Source organism: Rattus norvegicus, chromosome 8 (genome assembly GCF_021556685.1).
Source record: "Rattus norvegicus strain SHRSP/BbbUtx chromosome 8, alternate assembly SHRSP_T2T, whole genome shotgun sequence".
In the NCBI taxonomy this organism is placed as follows: domain Eukaryota; kingdom Metazoa; phylum Chordata; class Mammalia; order Rodentia; family Muridae; genus Rattus; species Rattus norvegicus.
Window position 1 is genome coordinate 88969590 of NC_141541.1, and position 26628 is coordinate 88996217.

Consider the following 26628-nt stretch of genomic DNA (forward strand, 5'->3'; position numbering starts at 1 on the left):
GTCCGTAGTGGGGGCAGGCGTAAGTGATTTCTGAAGAACTTAAGCAGATTTGTGTCTTGGAGAAATTGTTATGATTTCTCAAATGCATGAGGATTGTTGTTCAGGAATAACACTCATAAAAATGCTGTGCAAAGATATGGTAATTTTGCGGTGTCTCCCGTCTGCAGGCAAGGACGACATGGAGATGTGTGAGTTGAATCTCGAGGAGACAGGTCTGACTCGAAAGCGTGGTGCTGAGATCTTGCCCAGACAGTTTGAAGAGATCTGGGAGCGCTGTGGAGGCATCCAGTACCTGCAGAGCGCCATCGAGAGCAGGCAGGCCCGGCCCACCTACGCTACAGCCATGCTGCAGAACCTGCTCAAGTAGACCGCAGGGTTCCAGCCTAGCCCTGACCCTCACAGGCAGGGAGGTGACCAGAAGGTTCGCCACTCCCTTGCTCCTGGTAGAAATGCCTTATGCAAAGTGAACAGATTTTATTAATCATGGAGTTTGTTAATTTGTTCAAGGTTAATTAAGGTTGAGGTGGTGGATTCAGGACCTAAAGAAAGAAAAGCCCTGATTCCAGCAGTGACCCCCACCCCTGCTCTGTTTGGTGTTTTCTGCACCCAGACAGACAGCTGATACTTCTCGCTCTGCACACTGACCACCTTATTGCTGAGTATTCTCAAGGACAAGGCTCTTTTTTTTTAAATTCAAAACATTTGACTTTTTAAAGAAAAGGATGTCACAGTGCCTTTATAACGGAGATAATGAAATCTTAGCTTAATTTTGTGCAAGAATTAAGGTACTTGAATTGATTAAGGCACAGATGTGTTTGGTCTAAAGAACTCTATTTTGTCTGCTTTTTCAAAAGTCCATGGAAATAGATTTCCCCTTCTTGCAGTGTGCTTAGCGCCCTTGATCCCCAAATTCTAGAATTCTGGAAAGAGCCTTAATGTATAGAATGTCTTATGTGGAGGGAGGTGCTGGGCGTTTGCAGCTCAGACATGGGATGCTTCTCTACCAAGCTCTGTGTTGCTCTTGGAATCTCCTCTTCCTAATCCACGGTAGAGTAAAGGAAATTTGGATTTTTGGAATGACTAGAGGTATTGATATAACTTTGTTTCATTTTGGAAGGGATGCAGGGTTGAGGCAGTGTTCTATGACTCTACTGGACTGAATTCCACTATTTTTTCCACTTCATCTCAACTGCAGTCTCTCCGTTTGAACCTTGTCCATGTTATTTCACGTCACTTAAGCTGGTGTACTGCTTCGGACAGCTCTCTTGCCCCTGTCCCTCCTCTGGGTATCCAGTTTGGCCTTTGAGACATGGTTATTAGAGAGCTGCTTTGTAAACTTTGTAATCCAGAAGCCCTTGCACTTAGACATAGTTTGTTTCATGCTGCAGGAAGCCTTTAAAACACTCCCTTTGTGTTCTGTTTAGTCCTGATCAGATGTCAGCAGCTGGGGCTAATATTTACAACTTTAATATTAGGAACTTAGAGACAAAAAATACATCAAGGAGTTATGTTGACACCCAAAGGAGTCTTTGTATTTGAGAATAAAAGTAGAAAGCAGAACTATTCTTCACACTCCCCTTGGTTTTTAAATACCCTGACCTTTGAAATTTCAGGATTTTTATTCCTCTTAGCTCAGTTAGGAAAATACTTCCCAGCTGATGAGATTCATGCTCAGAAGCCTCGGGCACTATTGTCAGAAGCACTCCTTTTGCAGTGTCATAGTACTGAAGTACTTACTGTTATGACATCGTGGAATGATTGTTTTTGTTAAGGGAATTAAATGGCTCTGTCTGTACTAATGATTGAAAATGTGAATGAGGTTCTTTTCTGGAGGCTGTTTTACTGCTTAGATTTACTCTCGGTTGGTCTTGTGATGGGTGACAGAGGCGCAGTCACCGAAATAAACAACCTGTTCCTCCTCTTCCACGCTCACTTTTGATTGGTGTCTTTATTTGTGCAGGATACTGAGTAACCTTTATTTCCTAGTCAAAATGAATGTAGTCCTTGGGGAAAAAAATCCAGTGGCCTAATGGATTCTTAGTGACTTCTCAGCTTGGCACTGTTTGCTGACGCACTTTTATGTATCTTCTAGATCTTCGAATAAGCACTAGATGAAAAATTCATCAAAAAGTGGGAATTATGGTAATAACAGATCTTAATATTTTAAAGAATTTATAGGAACTAAACGACAGCAAAGCATTGTTGAAAGTCTTTGTGGTTTTCGACTGATAATTCTCAGTCATCTCCAACCATTTCCTTCCTAATTGTGTCACCGAGTTGTCCTACAGTGATCTGTTTCAGATAGTCTCCTGAGTTAATTTTGCCAAGCGGGAGACCTGCCCTAATTCAGGCAGCCTTTGAGCCTCCTGCATCTCACAGCAACCAGGTCCTTCCGGGGAGACTTCAGAACATCATGTTCTGGAGCACAGCAGAAAGAGTGTTCCACAGGGCCTTGAGCCAGCTTCTCTACCATGTTTTGTGGGTTCAGATCCACCAAGGCTATGCAAGAATTTGAGGCATCCTTATTTTAATCAGTTTAAACCAATATATTATACAAGAAGAACTAATTTCTCTAATGTTTATCAGCTCCAGTTTCTTCCACCACAGTGGTTGTACGTTTTAATAGAACACAACAACAACATCAACAACAACATCAACAACAACATCATCAACAACAACATGATGGCAAGTGTTTCTGTGTTAATTCAGTTGAGACACAGTGGTCAAAGCCAGCAGCACAGTTAGACGTGTGTTAGTAGAGAGATAGGCTCTCAGTGAGTACAGGGATTTCTAGAGGCCTGGTGGTTCCAAAAACTTCAGCCCCTTCACTGTCATGGAGACCACCTGTGCACAGGTGTCTGAGACGAAGCAAAATAAACGAACACTAGCATGTTAAAGGTGACTAGGGAGCCCTGAACCCGACTAGGGAGCCTTAAAGGTGACTAGCGAGGGTCTCACCATGGCATATAAAAAGTCCAGTGACCCCTTTGGTTTTACAAGAAAACCTCTTAAGGCAAAACTAGGAGTTGCTTGCAAGATTTAGATAATAGAAACCACAGGCAAAATAATAACAATAGATATTTATTACATGTCATCTTTATTGATTTTTTTTCCATGCTGGGGATTGAACCCAGGGCTTCATACAGGTGAGGCTCTACCACGGTGACACCTCCCTGGCTTTTAGTTGGCTATTTTTGGAAGAGAGTTTCACTCACAGGTTACTAAAATGGTTCTCAGGGGATTCACATATGTAGATCTTTGTCTTTCATTTTTCTTTTCTTTTTATCTTTAAAATACTTGATTTAGCAGAATAGTTATTGAACTAATCAGTCAATTAATACTGTTAATGATAATCTTACTTCTTTATATGAAAAAAGTTGTAGCAAGCCAGGAAGGTCATACAGTTTGCTCCCAGACCATGAAAAAGATGTAAATGCCTTTGCTTTAGCCACGGAGGGAAAACAATGTTTGTCCGCTTAGCAGATCCCTGGAGACTTACAAAGGGTTGTTCCTGGACTTTTCTGTTTGTCCTTAACACTGGTAAATAAATATTGAGTTTTAATTGGTTCCAGAAGATGCAGTAGCAGTGGAGGGGGAGAGGGCAGAGGACATTTCACAGTGAGGAGAAGGATGAGGTGTGGGAAGAGTGATAAGCATAGGGCAGAGCAGAGCCTTAGTGGAAGAAGGGAGATGCTGCAGCCTCCGAAGACTGCATTCAGTGGGGATGCAGGCACTCAGACACCCTAGACAGCCAACACTCTCAGGTCCTGGCTGAGTTTTGGGATGTATTTGCTACAGCTTAGGGGCAGAAATTAAGGTTAGTAAAGTTGGGTCGTGAGTCACCTGGCATGTAGACCTTAGCAGGTAAGAATGGTGCAGCTGAACTGGAGGCACCCAGGAAAGACCTTGGCATCTTTGATACGAGCCATGTGCAAGGGCCAGTGGAGAGTCTGCCTGTGTCAGTGCTGCACCTTTTGATAATTTGGTCCAATTCAAATCAGCGTCTTCTTTCCCCTCTGTATGATGTAATTTTGATTCTTGGAAGTATTCCAGGAGATAATTAGGAAAAATTAATGCACATTGAAAACTGCACAATCTTTAATCTTAATTTTCATCGAAATGGAAACTCAACGTCAAATTACAAACAGACTTATTAAACAGCCACCGTTCTTCTCACTTCTGGAAGTTTGTCTATTTGTAATTGCTAATTTTTATTCATTTCCTCAAAAGTGTGTGTCTAATACTTTCCTAAAATACTGATGTACTGGAAACTCAAATAAATTGCCGTATGTGTAGAACATATTTGTGTATTGTGTGCTTTTAATACGGGGTGCAAATGTCACACTGTTGGTAGATTTCAGGTGGGGCATGTTGAGGATAACCCGTGTGCTAGGTGACGACATGGAGAGGCAGGCATTCCAGGGGACTGAAAATTCCTGAATCCTGACCAAACATGTGTATGTAATCTCCCTGCAGGGAACAAACCGGGCTGTGTGTGAGCCACTAAACCCGTTTAAACTAGAGGCAAACTGATCTTGGATGTCTCAGCCCAGACTCTGTCTAATCTGTGAGAAGAGAAAGTTCATAAAACCTGGTGACCCAAAGAAGACTCTTGTCTAAGGTTTGAACACCAGTCTGGAAAGCTTGCTCTGTGAAGAGTTTTGAATCTTCCACATTCCTGGTGGGTTTCTGAGAGCAGAAGGCTACTAGTATCTTTCTGGACCACTTTTTTTCTTTGGATGTCAAAACACAGATGATAAAGGAGCATTTAACCTAAATTGGGACCCCCCTCCTCACATTTTATACAGAATGGTTTACCTACTTAGCTTCTCTATAAAAGCCTGACTTGCACTGCTTAGCATTGGACTACAATGTGGACGAGCGACCTGGGAAGGGAAGGAATAGACAATTACCTCTCCTTAGGCAAGCATTTCACTTGCTTGTAATTGGCCTGTCATACTTTTAGCAATTCACTTGCATCTGGGAGGTTCCAGGGATATGGGATTGGGTTGGTCAGTCTATCCTTGCTACTATTCACCCTGTGACCTTGTCACCATGTACCAATGTGACATTCTTATCCCAGATATAGGGCTTCCTTGCTGGGGAGCTTGGAGGAGCCCCTCATTTGACAGACCAACAGAAAGGAATTTAAAGTCTTGTATCTATTCTCCATGTGAGAATACTGTTTTTCAAAATATTGTCTTCATTATGGGGAAATATTTTGGTTTGGTAGCTTTCTTGTTAAATATTGCTACCAATATTTATTTCACTGTCATAGCAATATTACAATAGCCTAATTCAGTTGCTTATCACATCCATGGAATGACTAGTGAAGTATAGATAATCTTTATTATAAATCTATGAATATAGTACGTACATTTTTAAACTTAAGATTTTGCCCCAAATATATTTGACAATTGGATTTGAAAGAGATGCAGAGATAGGAATTTCCCGTCAAGTAGTACATTAACTGCTGAACTGTATTTCATTGGTACCAATATAGATACATACAGGACAGAGTGAAGACATTGTTCCCCTGGTGGAAAACGTCACATCATGTCACGGTGTACAGTCTCACCTCTTTAGCTTCTCACTGACATAGTGTTTTCCTTCAAACTCCTCTTTTTTAGAGTAGCAACAAGAAGAGTAAGATTTTCCTGTGATGTGTGTATATGAGCCTCTGAGACTTGGTATCTTTTTTTTTAAGAGCAACTCAGAAATCATGGGCAACAAAATAGTCTACTGTGTAAACAAGAACTGCTTATATAAAACCAGAATGTCTAAACACTGCGAAGAGCTGGGGGTGAGGAGGGAGAGGGAAGACACACACACACACACACACACACACACACACACAGCAGGGAGGGAGGGGGAGAGGGAGGGGGAGAGGAGAGAGAGAGAGAGAGAGAGAGAGAGAGAGAGAGAGAGAGAGAGAGAGAGAGAGCGCTATAGTGTGGAGCATACATGTACTCATCACAGTTTTGATATCACATTCATACACAAGAGACCGGACCCTCACACAAGTGATCATCTTTAAAACTAACATTTTTAAAATTTAGATTTTAAACTCTTGTGTGTATGAGTATTTTGCCTGCCCGAATGCATGTGCACCACATGGCTGCCTGGCACTGGCAGTAGTGGATTAGAAGAGGGTGTTGGATCCCCTTAAACTGGAATTATGAGTAGTTGTGTTTCTCTGCTGGTTCCTCCGGAAGAGCAACAAGTGTTCTTAAACACCGAGTCATATCTCTAGCCTTCCTCTCCACTGCCGACTAAAACATCAATTAATTTAAAAAAATAGTGTGGGTGTGTCTATTTGTGGTTATGTGCATGAGGGCACGGAGGCCAGAGGAGGGTGTTTGTGTTCTCTGGAGCTGGAGTTACAGGTCTATGTGAGCCACTCGATGTGGGTGTTGGGATCTAAACCCTGGTCTTCTGGAAGAGCAGTATATACTCTTAACCACTTAGCTATCTCTCTAGCCCAAATGATAATCCTTTAATTGTATATTCTAATATATAAAAGAACTAGATCCCCCAATACTGTACAACCTACAGAACAAGGTGTACTTGTTGGAAATAAGCTTTAAGTAATAATTTAAAGGAAAAAAAAACCCTAATTTTTTTTCTACTTGAGTACTGTCCACAAATAGTCAGATGTGTTCCCATGATTGTTTTGAGTTTTGACTAAAACCATGTGTACTCCCCTGGCTTAACTGTCATCAAATACATGACTGTTCTCTAGTTCAAGTATGTTGATTCTCAGAGTTAACTACATGCCTGTATTCCAATGACCACCGAGTATCTCCCTCCATTTTTCAGAAGTTAACAGAGTGGTTACATTTTTCTTTAAGAAATAAAGTTGCCTTTCAACAGGGTTTAAAACATAGTGCATATGATTCCAGCCTTTAATTTCCCTCCCAATCCTGGTCATCCAATTCTTCAAAATCTGTAGCTGAGAGTTCAGAATTTCTTTTCTTGACCACCTGGAAGACAAAGGGTTTTATTATAAGAACCGTTCAAAGTCAAACCAACAAGTCCTTCTGGTTCAACTTCCCTTGATGAGAGAGTGGGCTTGCCATTTAGGAAACCTTTGGAAGGTCAGAATGGCTTCCATTCATTCATAAGTTTATAACCCATCAGGACAGCATCCTTTCCTTTCTTAAACCTAATAGGTTTCCAGGCTGATCATCTTTTGGAGCAAATTGTCTGTGCATGAATTTCACCGTGTTTCTTCCTAGTTGTAGTGGGCACCACTATTCTATTACAGTATTCCTCAAGGAACACACACGTCCTTCAGCCACCACAAAGCCTGTGACCTTGGACTAACAGCAGTGACTTTCGTTGTTACTTATAGTCTCTCTCACCGTGAGAAGCACAAGCCTCTGGTATTTCAACATTTAATTGCTGCTTGCTCCATCCTGGATGAAACAAGTTGTCTCTCAGTGTTAGCTCCGTGCTTGGAAGGTTGACAGTCGAATACAGTCTTCCTTAGAAAAGCAAATCACCTTTCAAAATAGCATCAACTTTTATCAGTATCATAGCCCATGTCCTGTCATCACTTCCGTGGCCCGTATCTAAAACTTGTTCTGCTTCTTCAGTTCTCCTGGTTTCAAACATTCAGAGAGTACATCTCATTCCCAGTGTGCAACTGAGTAAAGATTACTCCTTCTCGTCTCATTGTTACAGCGTCCTTGATGGCTTGTCAGCTGGTAACCACCCCGCGTGTGGCTGTGAGGAATTTGTTTTATTGATTGTCTCTAGTGTGAGCAATGGTTGTGTCTACCAATTGTTATAATCCAAGATTTCTTATAATTAAAAAATAGGTAATTTGGGGACAAAGATGTCCAATCTTTTCCCTCAAAGTTATTTTTAAAAAAGGTAAAGCTCTTTAGATTATATACACCCTGATTATGAGCACTTTTTAAAAATATATATAAAATAATCTTGGTAAAGTAACTTGTTTTATAAAAGACCTTAACTTTAAAGACTTTCTGAAGTTGCTCACATTTCACAAATAATGCTGATTCTACACACACACACACACACACACACACACACAGACCTGCACAGACACACACACAAATGCACACAGACACAGACGCACAGACACACACACACACATACACACACACAGACACACACAGACACACACAGACACACAGACACACACAGACACACACACACACACACACACACACACACACACACACACACACACGGTGATTGTTATTTGAAATAAAAAGAAACTTAAGCCAGCTGTGGTGACGTACCCACCACCACGGCACTTCAGAGGCCAAGGCAAGAGGATGAAAAGCTCATGGCCAGCCTGGGCTCCTCAGACTATTTCCAAAAGGAAAGAAAAAGGAATTTAAGCATAACTTATAGGAAGTTATTCAGGGCCATGAATGTTATTATTTAAAAAAATTTCAGTTTTGTAAAAACACATCTGATTACTCACATTTCTTTTCAAAAACAGCTTGTGACTATTATAGAATACGAAGTCTACTTCTGTGATTTCATTATTTTGTCTACATATTTCAGTTGCTGAGTATTCAGTCTCCGTCCTTGCATCAGGGAATGCCACTTCCCACTCATCCTCAGTTCTAAAAGTCTACCAAATAAAGAGCAGGTGCTTGATGGATCCCCATTAAACAGTTTTAAAAAGGGGCAGGTGTCGAACTGGCTCTATTTTTCTTTTCAAAATTCAACCCGCTTCAACTAACAAAGGAAGTTCAACCTTACCTTATTTTGCTGACGTTGTAGCTTTTTAACACTAGGTTGCCGAGCTTGGTTTGTAGAGTGATCTGGTGGCCTGCAAGAAAGAAAAAAAAAAACAGCAGTATCATCTTCTCTCTCACAGTAAGGATAGCTAGGCTGCTGCTGTCTTGGAATTGAAATTATGACAGGTGAACGAATGCACTTCGCACAGCCCCGCAGGCACAACCAGTGGAGTTTCTCCTCTTGGATGGCTTACTTACTTCTTGGGCACTGGTCTCAGAAGGGTAGACAGAAACTCATGGGAGAGAGGGGAGTGTGAGCTCATCGCGCAAGGAGGCAGTGATTGTTCAAGCCAAGCGTTGAGTTGTGACTGCTCTAAAAATGCTATTGGAGCATTTTGTTCACAATGCTATTCAAGTAAGGGTTAGTCGTAACTGCTGCTCACAATTCCAGACATTATATTGTATACTTTCTCTTCATCGTATACATGTCTTCACTTTATATTTTTCATTATAAAATAGGCATACTATCTGGAGGATTTTGTCCTGTACAGGTTCCCTTACAAGTAAACACTTATTTCTCTCAATCGTTTATAAAATGTGTGTATGTATTTCTTTATCTTAGCTTGTGTGACAGTCAATAGGTTTGCATAGCAGATTTTTAGTAACTTCACCCACCGTTCTCCTATCCTACAACTCTCCCCCTTTTCTCTCTGAACATCTTTGAACCCTTCTATCTCTGAACAACAGTACATTTCCTCACCCTAGGTGAGAAACAATCACCCTTTGAGTTTCTCCTCAGCTGCATTCCCAGTTTATCTGGGTATGGAAAATGGAGAGGCTGATCTGGCCTAAATTTGTTTTGGGTACACATGGGTAAGATGGGATTGTGACCGCTGGTTCATTCTTAGGGACAACCCTCTCATTACCATTTATGTCTATACAGAATTAGATATATGTGTACAGTTAAAATCAAATGCATTATGGGATGGGACATACATGGTAGGAAAAGTAAATTATATAACCAATCTGTCAGTCAAGATAGAGAACCACCCAAACCATGCCCCTTAGTAGCCTGCTCTTCCTTCTCTTAGACACCATAAAATAAAGGCTCCAGGCCTTTAGCCAGTGAGTATTCCCAGTCATGCGACTCATTGTCAGTCTTTAATAGCGTATCCTCCTGTAATCCACTCTGTCCAGTTACCTAGCTGCTTCCGTAATTCCATGTAAACCCCTATTTTCAACTCTTTTGTTTAGAGGCCAAGAACCTAGAAGCACCTGGCCCAGAGCAGTGAATAGGTATAACTATAAAAATTGTTTAAAAGTAGAGTATCCAAGCTTTTCTAGAGATGCTGAAAGATTTTCTTGAAAGAGGATGATTCTGATGTACAGATCCACCAGCAGTAATGATTAGAAGTGGCGCAGCTCTCGATGACACATTATCTGTACTGGATACTATTAACCTTCTAGACAAATTTCATGAGCAACACATAGCATCCCAGCTGTGCTTGGACGTCTCTGTCTACAGCAAGACTGAGGACTTTCTGTATTCATTGGTCTTGGGATTTCTTCTATGAATAGCATTTCTGTACTCATTGCTTACTTTATCATTAGGATGTTTGTATTTTACAGATCACATTCCTCCTCCTCTTCTCCTTCTATCATCATCATCATCATCATCATCATCATCATCATCATCATCAGCTTGTTTATAGTATAGGCTATATTTTTCTTTAATCTTATTGTTTATTTGTTAGTTTCATTTTGGACCCCCTTTTTTGCCTGTGTCTGCCAGGGAAATATTAATGTCTTCTGGAAGTGGTATCTCATTAGGTTGGCCTTTTTGATTACAGAAATTTGTTTTGTTTTATGAATAGGGAGTCTGGAAGCTGGAACTGGCTAGTTTTGACACTTGCAGCTGTCCTCCTGCCTCAGTTTCTGAAGAGCTGGGCCACCATACCTGGTTCTAAAGTCATTTCTTCAGGCTTAGTTAGTTCTGCTTTTGTAAATGGGAGGCAGCTGTACTCCAGCCGTAGTGGCTGGTTCATTCCTTTCTGGTCGATCTGCCCTGCTTTCTAAAAGAAACTCTCTGGTGTAGAAGGATCTTTCCCGAAGGTTGCCTTTGCTCTGCTTATCACCCATCTGGGTGTCAAGAAGATTATTTTGTGTCAGTTTTGCTATCTTACAGAAGCCACACATCTCTGTACTTTATCATGTCTTCTCTTACACTTTCTTGTTTCCAAAGGGACATCAAACCCACATGAAACTGTGTTCATGCCTTAACTGTAACGGACATAGGGAGAGCCCATGCACACTCGTCAGCTTCACTTCTCGGATACCCTGCACTGCATATTCTTAAGAACAGGCTTTGTGCTGGCACTTCATGGCCTCAGTAAGCTCATGGGTAGGCTCTTTCAGTCTTGTCATCCAATAAGGAAATTACATCTTAGAGAAGGAATATATTCATCGCCATTTCTTGACCATTTCTTACTTGATTACTAAACTGCACGTTTAAACCACAATCTGACCCAGAACATTGCTCCCTAGTCACGATCAGGTAGTTATTTTAAAAGTGTTGACGCCTTAATGGGACAGAGTGAGTATTATGAAGGAGAGAAGAAATCTCTCTATTTTCTTGCAGATGGAGTCTGGGGAGGTAGATGGCCATGTGGCCTAGTGGAACATTGGGGAGTATGGCCATGTGGGTGAGCAGGAGGGGGATGAGGGAACCAGAACCACCTGCCTGCCATGGCAGCGACAGCAAGCATTTGGTTGTGTGCCTGAAGGCTGTGGTTGAGAAAGGCTGGCCGTGCTCTTGACAGTGGCCTACGGCTGGCCTTTTCTGTGTGTCCCACAGTCTGAGGAGAACCCTTGTGTTTTCTGCTCTCTTCCAGAGCACACATCCATGTCTGGTCATATCTTGGTTCCTTCCCATGCCCACCTAAGACCTTCCCTCATTCATTCTGATTTGGGTAGAAATCACTTTAAAATACTTAAAGAATGAACTCTTAAATCATTAAAAATGTCACTATGCAAAATACTGTGCAGATGGTTCACTGGATGAAGTGCTTGTCATGCAAGTATGAGGATCTGAGTTAGGTCTCCGGAAACCTAGTACGGCCTGACAGGTAGTGAGTGTCTTTAATATCAGGGCTGCTTTGGTGAGATAGAAAGTGAAACAGTTGCCATGGAAGCTTGTGTTAAGCTAGCCTGGCATGTGCAACAGTAAACAAGAGACTCTGTCTCAAGCTAGGACAGAGGTAAGGAATGACACCTAAGGTTGACCTCTGACCTTTAAACACATTTGGTGCCATGTATATCTACCTACCTACATACATACACATACATAGACATACAGACACACACACACACACACACACACACACACACACACACACAGAGAGAGAGAGAGAGAGAGAGAGAGAGAGAGAGGAGAGAGGAGAGAGAGAGCAGAGATACAGAGAGACAGAGAGAGACAGAGACACACACACAGAGAGTGTGTGTGTAAGAGAGTGAGCTGTCTATAAAACAAGTCCATTTGGTTTCATGTTTTCTTAGAAAATTCTTACAAGTTAACTCTACATAAATAAGGACACTGAGAGAACAGGCAATGGGATGAGCTAAAAAGCATGCTGACTTTCTCTATCCGTTAGTTTTCTTATGATGAATGATGCAGTTGTTCTTGCAAACAGAATGGCCCATATTTCACACACACACACACACACACACACACACACACACACACACACACACTCACACACACAGAGTTGTTGAAGGTAGTAAAACTACTCAAGTCTTTTTTGCTTTTCTTTGGGACAAGAACAAATACTAAGGAAAGCCTTGCACAAGATTCCCAAGTGTGACCCTTGCAGTGCTAACCCTGCTGTACTTGAGCCCTGATCTGTATATGGTATCTGGTTATATGTAGGGTAGAGAAAGGTGAGCGGAGCAGGTTTTCACGAGGGTCCCAGAGCCTCCTGCTAAACTCCAGCCAGCTCTACCAGCAGCATACAATTTCCTTCATCTACAAAAAAGATTCTTTTTTTTTGACACTCACTAACAACATGCACAACAGTGTGACTATATCATTCTGACTTCCCAAATATCACTTGTGTGCATTACAATATATTTACCCTTAATGGTGAGGGCACCTTAAAGAAGCTCTTGGCAAGCAGAGTCCTGTATCAACATATCCCCCTGCCTGTTTTATACATAATTTAACTTATAATATCCAAAATAACACTTCTGATTGGTGTCTATAGGAGCGCATGAATTTATCCAGATGGTAGCTTTCTCAGAGTATGAACGATGGATTCTTCTTGGGGCTGCAGTCTACATACTTGACCTACCTGCATGGGGTTGCTTGTCCTTGACTGGCTTCACAAGTCTTTCCAGGAGGACAGAGGTTCAGTTCCTGGTATTCCAGGGTCCCGTGGCTCTCATGTCCCTGTCTGCAGCGACACTCTGCTTCCTCTGTCCACTCATTCTTTATACACTGGGCGAATTTGCCACAGTCTAGGAATTTGCAGGGATCTGCCTGATCAGCTGCAAGAGACCGGGCAGAAACTGATGAATGCATGGGCATCTGAACAGTGTGACAGCAGCAGTCAAAAGTAAGACAGCAAACGTATCTGCCGTCACCCAAGTTTTGGAGTGGGCTCTACTGAACTGGTTAGGTTGGAGGGAAATGAGAAACACACTTTGTATCTTTGATAAACGAATCTAGACCAGGACAGTAATATATTTAGCTCCAACTGTAATTATGCACAGACTTTGGAGCACAGCAAAGTCATCTGCAGGCCTTGTTCAGACAGATGCCTTCAGGAGGGAATTGTAAATCTAGAGCAACTCAGGATGCTTAGTCTGGGAGCACACCAGCCCCATCACCTTGGGCTTGCTCATACAGAACTGACAGTGAACCCACACCAAAGTGTCAAACATATAGCCATTGGATTACTGTCCTTTCTGCATCGAAAGGGTTTCCTTTTTAATCATATTACTGGGTCTATTATGTACATAGGCCCAGGTTAGGCAGCCATGTGTAAAACCACTCTTTCCTGAAATCCCAAAAAATCATAGTTAATTCTACATATGAGTTCCAATTTGTAGACCACCATGAGTTTGAACTAAAGATGAATCTGGAGCCAAGTCAACATAGCAGGAATGGTTTTAAAATGAGATCCAGTGAGGTGACTCAGTGAGTCACAGTATCAACCATGAAGCCCAATAGCTCAAGACTGAGTCCCTGGATGCACATGATAGGAGGGGAGAACTGACTCTCATAGGTTGTCAGTTCTGACCTCTGCATGAGCCCCAGCATACACACCTACAGTATACATACATATAAATAAAGTGTTATAAAAATTAAATTTGCTTCTCTTATATGTTTAAGATGGGGACAGATGTTATATCAAAGACAGCAGCAGGGCAGAGGCATAGAGGGGAAAAGAGAAAGCAGGAAAGATCCAGCCAGCAAGGAACAGAAGAATGCATGGAAAAGATCAGAGTTGAGACAGAGAAGGCATATTAACATAATTTCTGAATGCCACATTGAGATATTTTGACTTAAAACAACAACAACAACCAGACACCACTTTATCATTGCCACCTCAGTAACCACAGGGATTTGCATATTTCAAGCAAAAGGGTCCACAGAGGATTTTGCCCAAGGAAAGACTATGATCAGAAATGTGCTTCAGAATATTTGGAATTAGAACCTGTATGTATTTAAGTATTATGATGACTTCAGAAACCCAATGGGCCAATATTTCCCTGGTGGGAACATTTATAGAACTCTGATTCAGCAGGATTTGATATGCTTTATACTAAAAAGAGACATGCTGGCTAAATAAGTTTAAAGAATGCTATGTGACTATTGATGAGAATGTAAATTTATGCAGTCATTATGGAGAAGAGAATGTTGGAGGCATCCAATTAAAAATAGAACCACCAACGATCCAGCAATACCACTATTGAGTATATACCTATGGTGGTTTGAATAAGAATGGCCCTCACAGGCTCATATATTTGAATGATTAGTCACCAGGGAGTGCATGCATTTGAAAGGATTAGAAGGATTAGGAGGTGTGGCCTTGTTGGAGTGGGTGTGGCCTTGTTGGAGTAGGTGTGGCCTTGTTGGAGTAGGTGTGGCCTTGTCAGAGGAACCATGTTGCTAGGGTGGGTTTCCCAGTGACTCTCTTTCTGCCTGCTGCCTACAGATTGCAATGTGAAGCTTTCAGCTACATTCCCAGCACTATGTCTGCCTGTATGTTGCCTTATTCTCTGCCATGATGAGACTGGACTAACCCTGAAACTCTAAGCAAGACCTCAGTTAAATGCTTTCTTTTATAAGCTTGTTTTGGTCAGTGTCTCTTCACTAAGACACTGCTCAAAGAAAATAAAATCAGTACATTGCAGAGACATCTGCACTTCCACATTTACTGCAGTACTATTCACGATGAGAACAACCTGAGTGACACTAACTGTTGGATAAAACAGTTCACACACACACACACACACACACACACACACACACACACACACACGGAATACTATTCAGATGTAAAACCAAGAAATTTGGTTGGTGAGTTGATTCAGCACTTAAGAGCACATACTAGTTTTGCAGAAGACCAGAGATCATTTTCCATCGCTGGGTGGGTCATAATCACCTCTAACTATAGCTCCAGGAGATCAGGCAGCTTTTGTGAATTTGTGGGTACCTGCACTCTGCTCTGTCTTGCAATATGTTCATTCTCTCTCTCTCTCTCTCTCTCTCTCTCTCTCTCTCTCTCTCTCTCTCTCTCTCTCACACACACACACACACACACACAGACAATCTTTCTTTCTCTAAGGTAAAAGTAAATATCTAAAATATCCCACAAATCAAAGAAATCCTTTCATTTGTAACACATAACCTAACTTTGGGGACAGTATGGGAACACAGAAGGACAAACATTGCATGGTCCCTGTCACACACAGGGTTAAAAACATTGCTTTTGAAAGCAGAACAATGAGTCCCAGGTTCTGGGAGCACTGAATGGAGATTGGTTCACAAGTGCTGAGCTGTGGCCAGATGAGAGGAGAAATTCTAAGTGTCCTAATACACAGTACTGTGACAATGATTAATAATAATGCATTTGGTCTCTCAAAGCAGCTAGATGAGAATATTTGGAATATTTCTCATTATAAGTAAATGATATTTTTATATTAAATTTTTATCCATAAGTAATTATGGATATATTGATTGTCTTGAGAACTAAATATATACATATGCTGAGCCACTACAACGTATCTAATAAATCTGTACAATTATTGTATGTCAACATAAAATAAAACAGGGAGATAGTGGCATGTGTCTGTACTTCTAGCCACTTGTGAGGTCTGCCCAAACTATGGCTTTGGAGACCTGCTTGGGCAATGCACTGAGACCCCTATCTTAAAAAAAGAAAGATAATAAAACAGGAACTAGAAAACGTCCATCCTACAAAAGAAACATAATAGATCCTCTGTTTTCTTTCTCTGTTCTCTTTTAACCTTCAGTACCACCTCTTTCTATTTTTTCTTTTAAATCTCGTGGGCTCATTACTAGGATATGTCTACTCTGGCTAGCTCCTCTGACCAGCCAGAAGAGCTAGGAAGCCATGCAGATGGGCAGGAAACAGGTACCCTCTATTCTCCCTGTTCCTGTCAGGCTCCCTCTCATGGTGGGAGGCTCTGAGCCAGGGAGATGGATGTGACCAACCCAGTGTTTTGTTTTGGTTTTTTTGAGGCAATATCCTTAAAAGGATGGTTTGGGCCTCCCAGCAAGATTACTAAAGATTACTTCTTTGTGCCAGGTTCAATTTCTCTGTAGCTTCCCCCTCTCATGTTGGCAAGGCTAGCATGTTAAGGAATTGTGTCACTGGTGAGGCAATAACTCAGATTCCCACTGACATCCAGGACACACTTTGGCAAATCACAAAAGTCAGCAACTAGTGTGTACTTGAAAACAGAAGTGGTGTGTGTGTGTGTGTGTGTGTGTGTGTGTGTGTATGTGTGGTGTGTGTGAGTGTCTGTGTATGTGTGTATGTGTGTGCATGTTTGGGGTGTGTGTGTGTGGTGGGGGGCATTGGAGGCTCCACTTCCTTCTCAGTCATAGATACTTAACTTGGAAAACTGACACAAACAAACAAACAAATAAACAAAATGTTTCCCCTCTGAGGCCAATAGCAAAACTCTATTTAAAATAATAATATAACAAGTATTCATATTTTGTATTATTAACAATAAATAATAACAATAAAGTAAAAACTATATTTAGAATACAATAAAATATTCAAAGAATGTGCCTATTAAATAAGTGTTTCTATTTTTACCATAATTTCCTTTTGTTTTGCCAGGTATAGTTTAAGTTCTACAATACATAGGCAGTGTTTGGGGCAATGACTTTAGCCAAATGGGAAGTCCTGAATCAGATGTGAGGAATAAATGAAACCATTTTATAAATTAGTTGGAATCCTCGTGTTGTTTATTCAGGACCAATCAACAGAGAAGGAAAGAGTCTTTATGTCACCACGCTCAGGTGTTGTTTGCAGTATACATCATCCTAGGTACTAAGATAACATCCGTTTATTCGACAAATATCAACATGGCCTTTCAAAACTTTCAGCAGTAAGAATGACTAACTCATATCTGTGCTGTATGTTTTATGTCAACTTGACACAAGCTAAAGTCATCTGAGGGGAGGGAACCTTGATTAAGAAAAAGCCTCCAAGAGATCCAGCTGCACAGCATTTTAAAATTAGTGGTTAATGTGGGAGGGTCCAGTGGTGCCATCCCTGGGCTGGTGGTTCTGGGTTCTATAAAAAAGCAGGCTGAACAAGTCATGAGGAGGAAGCCAGTAAGCAACGTCTCTCCATGGTGTCGTCATCACCTGTTGCCTCTAGGTTCCTGCCCTGTTGGAATTCTTGTTCTGACTTCTTTCAGTACTGAACAGTGCTGTGGCTGTGTAAGTCAAACAAACCCTTTTCTCCCCAACTTGCTTTGATCACAGTGTTTCGGTGCAGCAATAGAAATCCTAAGAAAGTATACATTTAAATTTTCTACTCATACAGAACATCTACAACTTAGAATTTTGAAGATAGAGGGTATGTTAGAGGCCTTGTAAACTGACTGGGTCTCTTAGCAAACGAAGAAGCCAAGATTCTGGGTGTTGCTAAGAGCATGTGTGTGTGCACGCAGCTTCTCTAACAGGTTCTCAATTCTGTCACCTTGTGGACTGTGTGACATGATCCAGGGAAGTCACAGCCCCAAGGCAGAGCTGTGGGATGTTTGCTAATATGGCAGATGCTGGCAATCACAGTTAATTAGTCTCACTACAGAAGAGGCCATGCTTACAAGACTAATTTAAGAAGCAGTTCTCACAGCTCCCTTCCATTGCATTATCTTCAAAGCATTATTCCTCAGGGCTGGAGAGAGGGCTCTGGTTAAGAGTAAATACTGCTCTTTCAGAAGACCAGAGTTCGATTCCCAGAACCACATTAGGGGGGCTCATATTACTTCAAATTTTGGTTCCAGGGAATTGAGTGTCTCCTGGCATCTGAGGGTATTGTACAAACCCATACTTACATACATATGTACACATAAGTAAAATAAAAATAAAATCTTAAAAAGGAAATTTTGTTTCTGGGTACTGTAAAAGATGGTCTTATTCATATACACATACAGATAAGCACATCTGCAATTTCAAAGGCTGTCAATCAGGTTGACCGTGGGGAGGAAAAGCCACAGATAGGTAGAAAAGATTAGCCTCTTGACAAATGAAAATTCAGTAGAACTCACTTTGTTCTTAATTTTTCAGTGTGTGTGTGTGTGTGTGTGTGTGTGTGTGTGTCTGTGTCTGTGTGTGTGTATGTGTGTGTGTGTGTAACATCACACATGTGTGGAGGATAACCTTTGGGAATCCTCTCCTTCTGCCATGTAAGTTCTGGAGATCAAATGCTTGTCTGTAGGATGGGCGGCAAACACCTTGTCCACTGAGCCATTTCAATGGCCTCGAAGAGCTTTCTGAAGCAAAATCCACCTTATCATTGTCTTTCTTTGTTATACCCCAGAGAGCTTTCTCTTTAGAATGATGGATTCATTCCTAATTCATAGATACGCCATACAATAGTTTGTCTCTTCCTTAACTCAACTGTGGACATTTGCAGGAAAAAAAATTGGTATGGCTGTTCTACTCTTTGCTACCAAACTAGCTGATGATAATTATCTGTAAATAGTGTAGCAACAACCTAAAATTTATTGTCTTTATATTGTCCCCATGGCTTTAAAAGAGGGCAAGGAGGCCTGAGGTCAACAGCAGACTACAAAGATAAAAGAGATGGCATTTTACAGGGAAATATTTTTAAGTCATAATCTCATTGTATGTAGAGTTGAGGGAGCAAAGTTCTCACAAGTTGCTTTATAGACTGACTGCTCCATAATTGCATTAGCGTTTTAAATTTTCTTAAATCTCTTTTAAATAGATTCTTTTCTCTTTGAGGAAGGTCTCACAGTGTAGAGAGGCTGCACCATAGCTCACTGTGTAGCTTAGATTGGCCTCAGACATGTCACAGTCATCTTGCTTCAGCCTCTGAATGCCACCAAGCCTGGTTTCTCAGATTGCTTCTCTGTTGGCTCCAGAAAGGAGTTTGACAAGAAGAGCCACCACTGTCAACAGATGCTAGCATGGTTCTGCCTATTCTCTGGGACTTAGTGTAATTCCTCGATGGCAGAATGACTTAATATTCTGTCTTTAGCCAGTGTAGATGGTTCTTCTGCAGAGCAAATATGATAATCTCTCAGCCTAGGATACCTGGCATTAGTGATGTGAGAGTGTCAGTTGAATTAGCAGCTGATGGGGTTCAGATTCATCAAGGTACCTGGAGGATTTGAGCTAGTGTTTGACATCCCATGTGGATTCTCACCATAGGCAGAGGACACTCATGCCATCATTCTTGAAATGCCCCCCAGGATTACGATCCAGAGCCTCTAGCCACCTCAGGGGCAGAAACTCACATTGTCAAGAGTCATTGTGTTTAGCACCATGCCAAGCACTTTTAATACACATTTTTGTTAATACTTGCAACAGCCTTTCATATCTATATCTATATCTATATCTATATCTATATCTATATCTATATCTATATCTATATCTATATCTATATCTATATCTATATCTATATCTATATCTATATCATCTATATCTATATCTATATCTATATCTATATCTATATCATCTATATCTATATCTATATCACATATACATGGAAGAGAGGGTAGGAGGACACAGAGAAGAATATCATATATATTATATATGTAATATATATTTATATAGATAGGCTGTGAACCACTATGCCTGGCCCTGTACTACTTTTATAATTCAGTTATCAGGTATAAACCAAGGTCAACACTCATTTCTATTTATAACGTTTAGATTTCCACATCTGTGTTAGACTACATTCTGTGGTTCAACTACAGGGTTTCTGTGACACATGCTTCAAGGCCCTCGGAGTTGAGAGAGGCTGAGAGTGGGTGGGAGCCCGGCCCCTCCACATCAGCACCTCCCCTTACCAGCCGATCCAGGCTTTCATGAATATGTCTGCTGAATAAAGGTTGTCCCAACTAAACAGAAGCTCAAAACGCTGCCGAGCTCTGGCATGAGGCAGGACATTTCTCACAGGAAGCATGAAGGCTCCATTTCTTTTCATCTGTTCACCATGACAGCAATGAACAGAGCTTGAAATGGGTGCACTGCTGTGTGTATCTTCTGAGCTTTCTGGCGTAAGCACATTCTCTGTATCAGTTTCCTGGACTCGCTTATATAATGTGTTTTGTATGCATTTCAAAGGGCCTGAAGAGCTTTCCCAACCTGCTTGCTGAGGAAGGTACCTCCTGTCTTTCCACCAGGTAGGTAAAACCACCTGAATGTCCCCCGATGCCTTGAACACTTTGAAGCATTTTCTAGTTCAAGATTAAAAGATTAAGGTTCTTGGGGCTGGAGAGGTGGGTCAGCTGTTAAAAGCACTTGCTGCTCTTCCAGAGGTCCTGAGTTCAGCTTCCAGGACCTTGTGGCTCACAACATCCATTATTCTAGTTTCAGGGGGGGTCAAAAGCTTTCTTCTGACTTCCATGGGCACTAGGGATGCCACATTGGTGCAGGTACATATAAGTAGACATTCACATACATAAAATAAATAAACTCCCCAAAGGCTTTCAATTTTTAAAAAGTATAGGGAATTTGTGTCTTCATGAAGATTACAGGCCCTTGGTGGGCCAACACTCTCTTTTTCAAGTCTTTTTCTGGTCTCCAGTGAGTTCATGTTCTTTAGATCTTGAAGTAATATTTTCCTGCCGCCCCTGGCCTCTGAGTACTGTCACTACCCAGGCCTCCAGAGGTCTTCCACTGCATCCCATCACCTCCAGGACACCCTCATTGCTTATTTAGTAGGTTGGGCATTGACTACTCTCTCTCTCCAACATTTATAACAGCAGCACCTTGCACTGTCACCATGACACTCACACACTGGATAGAGAGAAAAGCATCTCTTTTTGGGCCAGACCCAATGAAGAGTGTGGTTTCAGCTGGGATAAAGTCAGTCTTTACTTGTATCCAATTATTCTCTTCTTTAGGGAAATGGGCAGAACTCTGGACCTTTGAAATGCATACAGAATGCATGCTATAAGCAAGTCCAGGAACGGATATGGAAAATATGCTTACACCAGAGGAGAGGGATTTTGACTTGGGTGGGGGAAGAGAGGCCAATACAGAAGGAAAGGGGGGGAAGAGGGAAACTTTACACTAAAGATTTCCTACATAACACACACACACACACACACACACACACACACACACACACACCCCACACAATCAATCTAAATGAAGTTCCTTTTCTTGGGCTTACAATGTTTCCTCCAAGAGCCAGAGACTGTCTAATAAAGACCCCAATACTAAGCATGAGAAACTCCTTTTCTAGCTGTTAGCTGGGGGATTCCAAGAGACTCACTAAACGATACAGGCCGTGGCTCTTGCTCTTGCTCTCGCTTGCCTCCCAGAAGTTGAAGGTCATCCCTGTGGCTGAAGACACTATGTGTTTGGAGGATCCAAACTGGATCTGATCTGAAAACCTCCTCCCTAAGGACTAGGTTTTATATTACCAGAAGGTTCTGTGTAAGCTTCCATGGAGAAAGGCAACTGGTAGTTCTACAGGAATCAGAACAACCAGCATGGCAGGATACCCATAATGGCACCAAAGCGGCGTTAATACCTTGGTGGTAACCAACAGTTCTCTAACCGGACTCAAAGGCTGCTTACAGGGAGAAACCATTCCTTGTACTAGAAACCTAGCCAACTCCACATAGCTAGCGAGGCCGTGGATCTTAGAGCAGATCCTACCACTACTACTTTACTAAATCAGTGTAATTCCTAAGTACATTCAGAATATCTCTATATATATACAGATAAGGGTATAAAGATACACTTATTTTAGCTCTCACCTTTCATTAAAGAAAATCTCCTCAGATAGATGGAGACCATTACAGAAATCTACAACGGATCAAAATTCAGAGAACGACTGATTGTAGTGTGCCCGGCTCTTTTTTTTTTTTTTTTTTATTAACTTGAGTATTTCTTATATACATTTCGAGTGTTATTCCCTTTCCCGGTTTCTGGGCAAACATCCCCCTCCCCCTCCCCTTCTTTGTGGGTGTTCCCCTCCCCATCCTTCCCCCATTACCGCCCTCCCCCCAACAATCTAGTTCACTGGGGGTTCAGTCTTAGCAGGACCCAGGGCTTCCCCTTCCACTGGTGCTCTTATTAGGATATTCATTGCTACCTATGAGGTCAGAGTCCAGGGTCAGTCCATGTATAGTCTTTAGGTAGTGGTGTGCCCAGCTCTTAATGGATATACCTACAGCACCCTTCCTGCAGCCAAGCTTCAGCAAACATCCTTGAAGAGAGGGTGGTAAGATTGTAAGAGCCAGAGACTCTGAGCTCGTGTCTCCTAGAAGTGACAGGGAAGCTGCCCCCATGACACTTCAACAGTATGGCTGTTAAACAAGACCTGACAAGGACAACACCAGTAGGCATGCTAATGTAGAAGGAGAAAGTCTCAAGGGGGTTCCAACCTTAGAGAGAAAACACAAGCAATGAAGGAATGTAGAGAGTGGAGGAAAAAGTCTCTCAAGGGTGAACCCCTAATCGGTTGTCTAGTACTCAATGGTCATACTTGAAATCATATACATACAAATTAGACTAAACACACTGTACTTATATATTTAGGTGTGTATGCACACACACCAATAACAAAGAAAGAGAGGCCATTATTTTGAGAGGAAACAAGTGGGCAGGTGGAAGGAGTTGGAAAGATTCAGGGAGGAGAGGTAAGAGGAAATGATGTAATTATATTTTAATTGAAAAATTAAAAGCAGCAGCAGCAGCAGCAGCAACAACAAGAATAAAGAAAGGAAAAAGAAGGGCTTTACCTGGGGCTGTTCAGGGCCGTTTTTTCCCCCTCAAAGCTATGAAATACAGTACTCACTAGATGGCGCTCAATAGCAAAAGAAGTAGAGAAGTAGAGCTAGAGAAACTGAAGCGCCCAAATTGATTTTTTTTTTTCTTGTAAACTAGCTTGGCATGGTGGGGAGAGGTGGAGGGATGCAGGGTCTCTAGGAGCTCGCACCGGCGCACCGGCTCCCGGGATGCTGATGGAGCTGTCGCTGCTCCGGGATTTCAGCGGAGACCAGGCTCTGGAATGTGGCGCACACTCCCGGGCCATCTTTTCCTTTCCTGGGTCCGCTGCCCTGTGGTTTGCCCATCACCGCAGCCCTCAGTACTTTTGGGACCCAGGAAGAAAATAGTCTTTAAAATCAGAATATTTAAATTAGTAGACCCAGGTCGGATGATATAAGGTTCCAGATCCATACGTTTTTACAAGTAATTCTGATAGTCCTTATTAATTAGTGTTAATGATCATGAAGCCTAAAGGATCTTGAGTCCAGGAGATATTAATGAGTCCTGGTACTCTATTTCTCTGTCAAAGCTTAGTCGTGAATAATGTGGCTAAGTCTCTCAAGGAAAAACTGAGATGTGCAGCCGCTTACCTCCTCACACAGGCCCATCTTGAGGCCACTGTGAGGCAGTCTGTATCTGCAGAGAGCATGGACCCGTGCAGCCTTACTGGATGGTAGGGGGAGACCTTGGAAGCAGGAGAGGTTGGGAGAACCTACGAGGCAGGTGAGGCAGGGGAGGCAGGGGAGGCAGGGAGAGCCCATTTTTCAGGCTTGACCAACCTTCTATGACTTTCTTGCATCAGGGGCTGGGGAAAGGGAGGTCTTTAGGAAGCACGGTGAGTTGACTGGTGTGTGGAACGGAAGGCACAGATTGAAAATGAAGTGTGATAATATACATCTGGCAGCTCAGACAGTGTTGTGGGTCCAACAGGGAAGAGTTAAGTGAAAAATTATCTCAGGAGGCAAGGGGCTCATATATGACCCTATGAGTCAGGGTCAAGGGCACAGGGGGCAAGTCCTCTCATAGTAGGGCACATTAGGTGACATTGGGAAATTCCTGAGAGTAAACACTTTTTTTCCCATTCTATAATTATGGCAGAATACGATACGAAATTTCATTTGGAGAAATGCAGACTTTAGCAGAATTCACTTAGGATGCAGTGTGGTCAGTAGAAGGCCTTACTGGGGTCAATTCCGTAGAGTAGGGTACAGTCAACAGATACACACAGACCTGAATTCCAGCTACTACAGTAACTGGTCGTTTTGTGGCAAGTTCTTCTTATTTTTCCTCCACATATTTTCTCTAATAATATAAAGGGTGTGGGATTATGCCTACTTCGTATATTTATTAAGAATAAAAAATAAGATCAATTAGTACTTGTGATTGCCACAGGTCTTATTGTCTGTCCTGTGGTGAGTGACATCTGCCTCCTCACGGGTGACTACTAAGCAGGAGTCTGGCAAGTACTGCACTACTGTGAGAGTGACTCCGTTGATCCACGTTTTAGCTGAAAGCCTCTCGGATGGCAGTCTGTAATTAATTCCGACATTTGTCGTTTGACAGCCCTGAGGTTTGCCTGTGTATAAGGCGGCTTCTTAGGAATTCAAGGGGAGAAGTTATATGTGGTTTTGCAGTCTTGAGATCTTCAACCGGCACAGCCAACTTGTATAAAAGCCTTACGTGCTTCTGAGGAGTTTTCATAGCCCACGAAATGAAAGACGACTCTTGTGGCGAGAGATGCTGGCAGAATACGGAACAAACTGTGATTTATTCTGTTTTTCAGTTTATAAATCACAGAAACTTCTAGCACGGGTTTATACTTTTATATCACAGATCCATTTGTTCGGGGAGCTCTCAGAAGGGAACCAGCAAGCCAAACATAGTTGTAATAGTGTTGGCCATGGACTGGGTTCTAATGGAGTGCTTCTCTTTTGGAGGACGTGGGAGGTCAGATGCTGACTTGAGTGTGGAGTAGTAGGCCCTTGGAATGCATGTGAGGATCCTTGGGTTGTTGTTGTCTCTCTTAATTTAGGCTGGTCTCAAACTCACTGTGGGAGGGTGCCCTGGCGGCTTCAGTGGAGAGAGAGGATGTTGATATTCCTATTTTTCCCTCACCTCACTGAAATCTAGCCTTTGCCCCGGCTAAACCATTAGTCTGTCTTTGGCAAGTGTTACCCACCCCCTCACATGACCTCAGTTGCATCCCCTCAACGGCATCCCCGGCTATGTCTTCCTACCTCCCTCACCCCTTTTGGAAGTGCTGGACTTGACCCAGGGGCTGCACCTCCTGCTCTTGCTTTGCTGACAATCTCACCGCTCCAGTAGGGATTCTCAGAGCTGTTCCTGGTTTTCTTTTCCTCTCATGGTACTCATTGCCCTGGTTCAGCTTAAGCTGCTTCCAGGAACTGCTTCCCACATAGATCAAGCCATGCTAAACCACCTTCCTCGCCTCCAGACAACAGCCTCATGAGGAACGGCCGGTTCACCTAACTGCCATTTCATTAGCACTGAAAAACACTCTCCCCCCCATTAAAAAACAAAACAAAACAAAACCTTTCCTCCTTTATCTTATGGGGGTCGTATTACATTTATCCATTTTATATTTAAATTAAAAGATCATGTAGGTGCCATTCTTTGTAACTAGGTATTTTTATCAAATATTTTTACAAAAATGCAACGTTTTGTGAATGAGAAACTGTCTTTAACGCACTCAAAGAATTGTTTGATAGTAACTCTACAGACATTTTGAGTGTTCCAAAATGTGTTAAAATTTAAACGACTTTATGTACTGGGGGAGTCTAGGTAAGAAAAACGCAGGATATTAACATGTACTCCAGTAGATCTGACAGGGCTTCTCTCACTTTCTGTTCCCTCTAGCCAGTGTCCCCCTTCCTCCCCCACAGATGTCCACCACATTGGAAGAGCAGCAGTACGCTGAGTCTACCAGACATGGCTGTGGAGAAACCACTCCTTCCCTCCTCTGCATGGCTTGGTCACCTTTTAAGACCCAGTCCCTTTTTACTCTGTCTCTCTTTGTCTCTCTGTGTCTCAGTCTCTCTCTCTGTGTCTGTCAGTGTCCGTCTTTCTGTCTATCTGTCCTCCCTTTATATTTCCACCGTTAATGTCTAGATTATGATTCCTAACAGGTTTCTAGTAAAACTTTTTTTGTGTTTGTTTCTGTTTCTCTTGCTAGGTACTTAGCTTGGTGAGGGAAGGGTTGGAGTTCATCCCTCTTTATGCTCTGGTCTCCATAACAGTGTCTGGCTCCTGACAGTCTAGCCACAGTTGTTTCTGAATGTGTGGACAGTCAGGAACCCGTGTCATGGTTACATTAGCATTTACTTACATTTCTATAATTGGAAAAGGGCCAGAGGGAGCAAGAGG

The 26628-nt window shown here is 42.1% G+C and overlaps 2 protein-coding genes across 5 annotated transcripts in view; one reads left to right on the forward strand and one right to left on the reverse strand.

Moving 5' to 3' along the window:
• The window catches only part of Myo6 (myosin VI), a 152178-nt gene extending 147876 nt beyond the window's left edge, over positions 1–4302 (forward strand). For 3 of the 4 annotated variants that reach the window (XM_087562213.1, XM_087562214.1, XM_087562215.1), the window contains one exon: positions 168–4302. In XM_087562213.1, coding sequence (XP_087418339.1) covers positions 168–367 — 200 coding nt within the window. In that variant the 3' untranslated portion in view covers positions 368–4302. 4 annotated transcript variants of the gene reach the window in all.
• Positions 4303–5904: 1602 nt separating this feature from the next.
• The window catches only part of Impg1 (interphotoreceptor matrix proteoglycan 1), a 146353-nt gene continuing 125629 nt past the window's right edge, over positions 5905–26628 (reverse strand). Inside the window, 3 exon segments of the mRNA NM_023958.2 lie at positions 5905–6983; positions 8743–8812; positions 13067–13262. Of these exon segments, the coding sequence (NP_076448.2) occupies positions 6906–6983; positions 8743–8812; positions 13067–13262 (344 nt within the window). The 3' untranslated portion in view covers positions 5905–6905.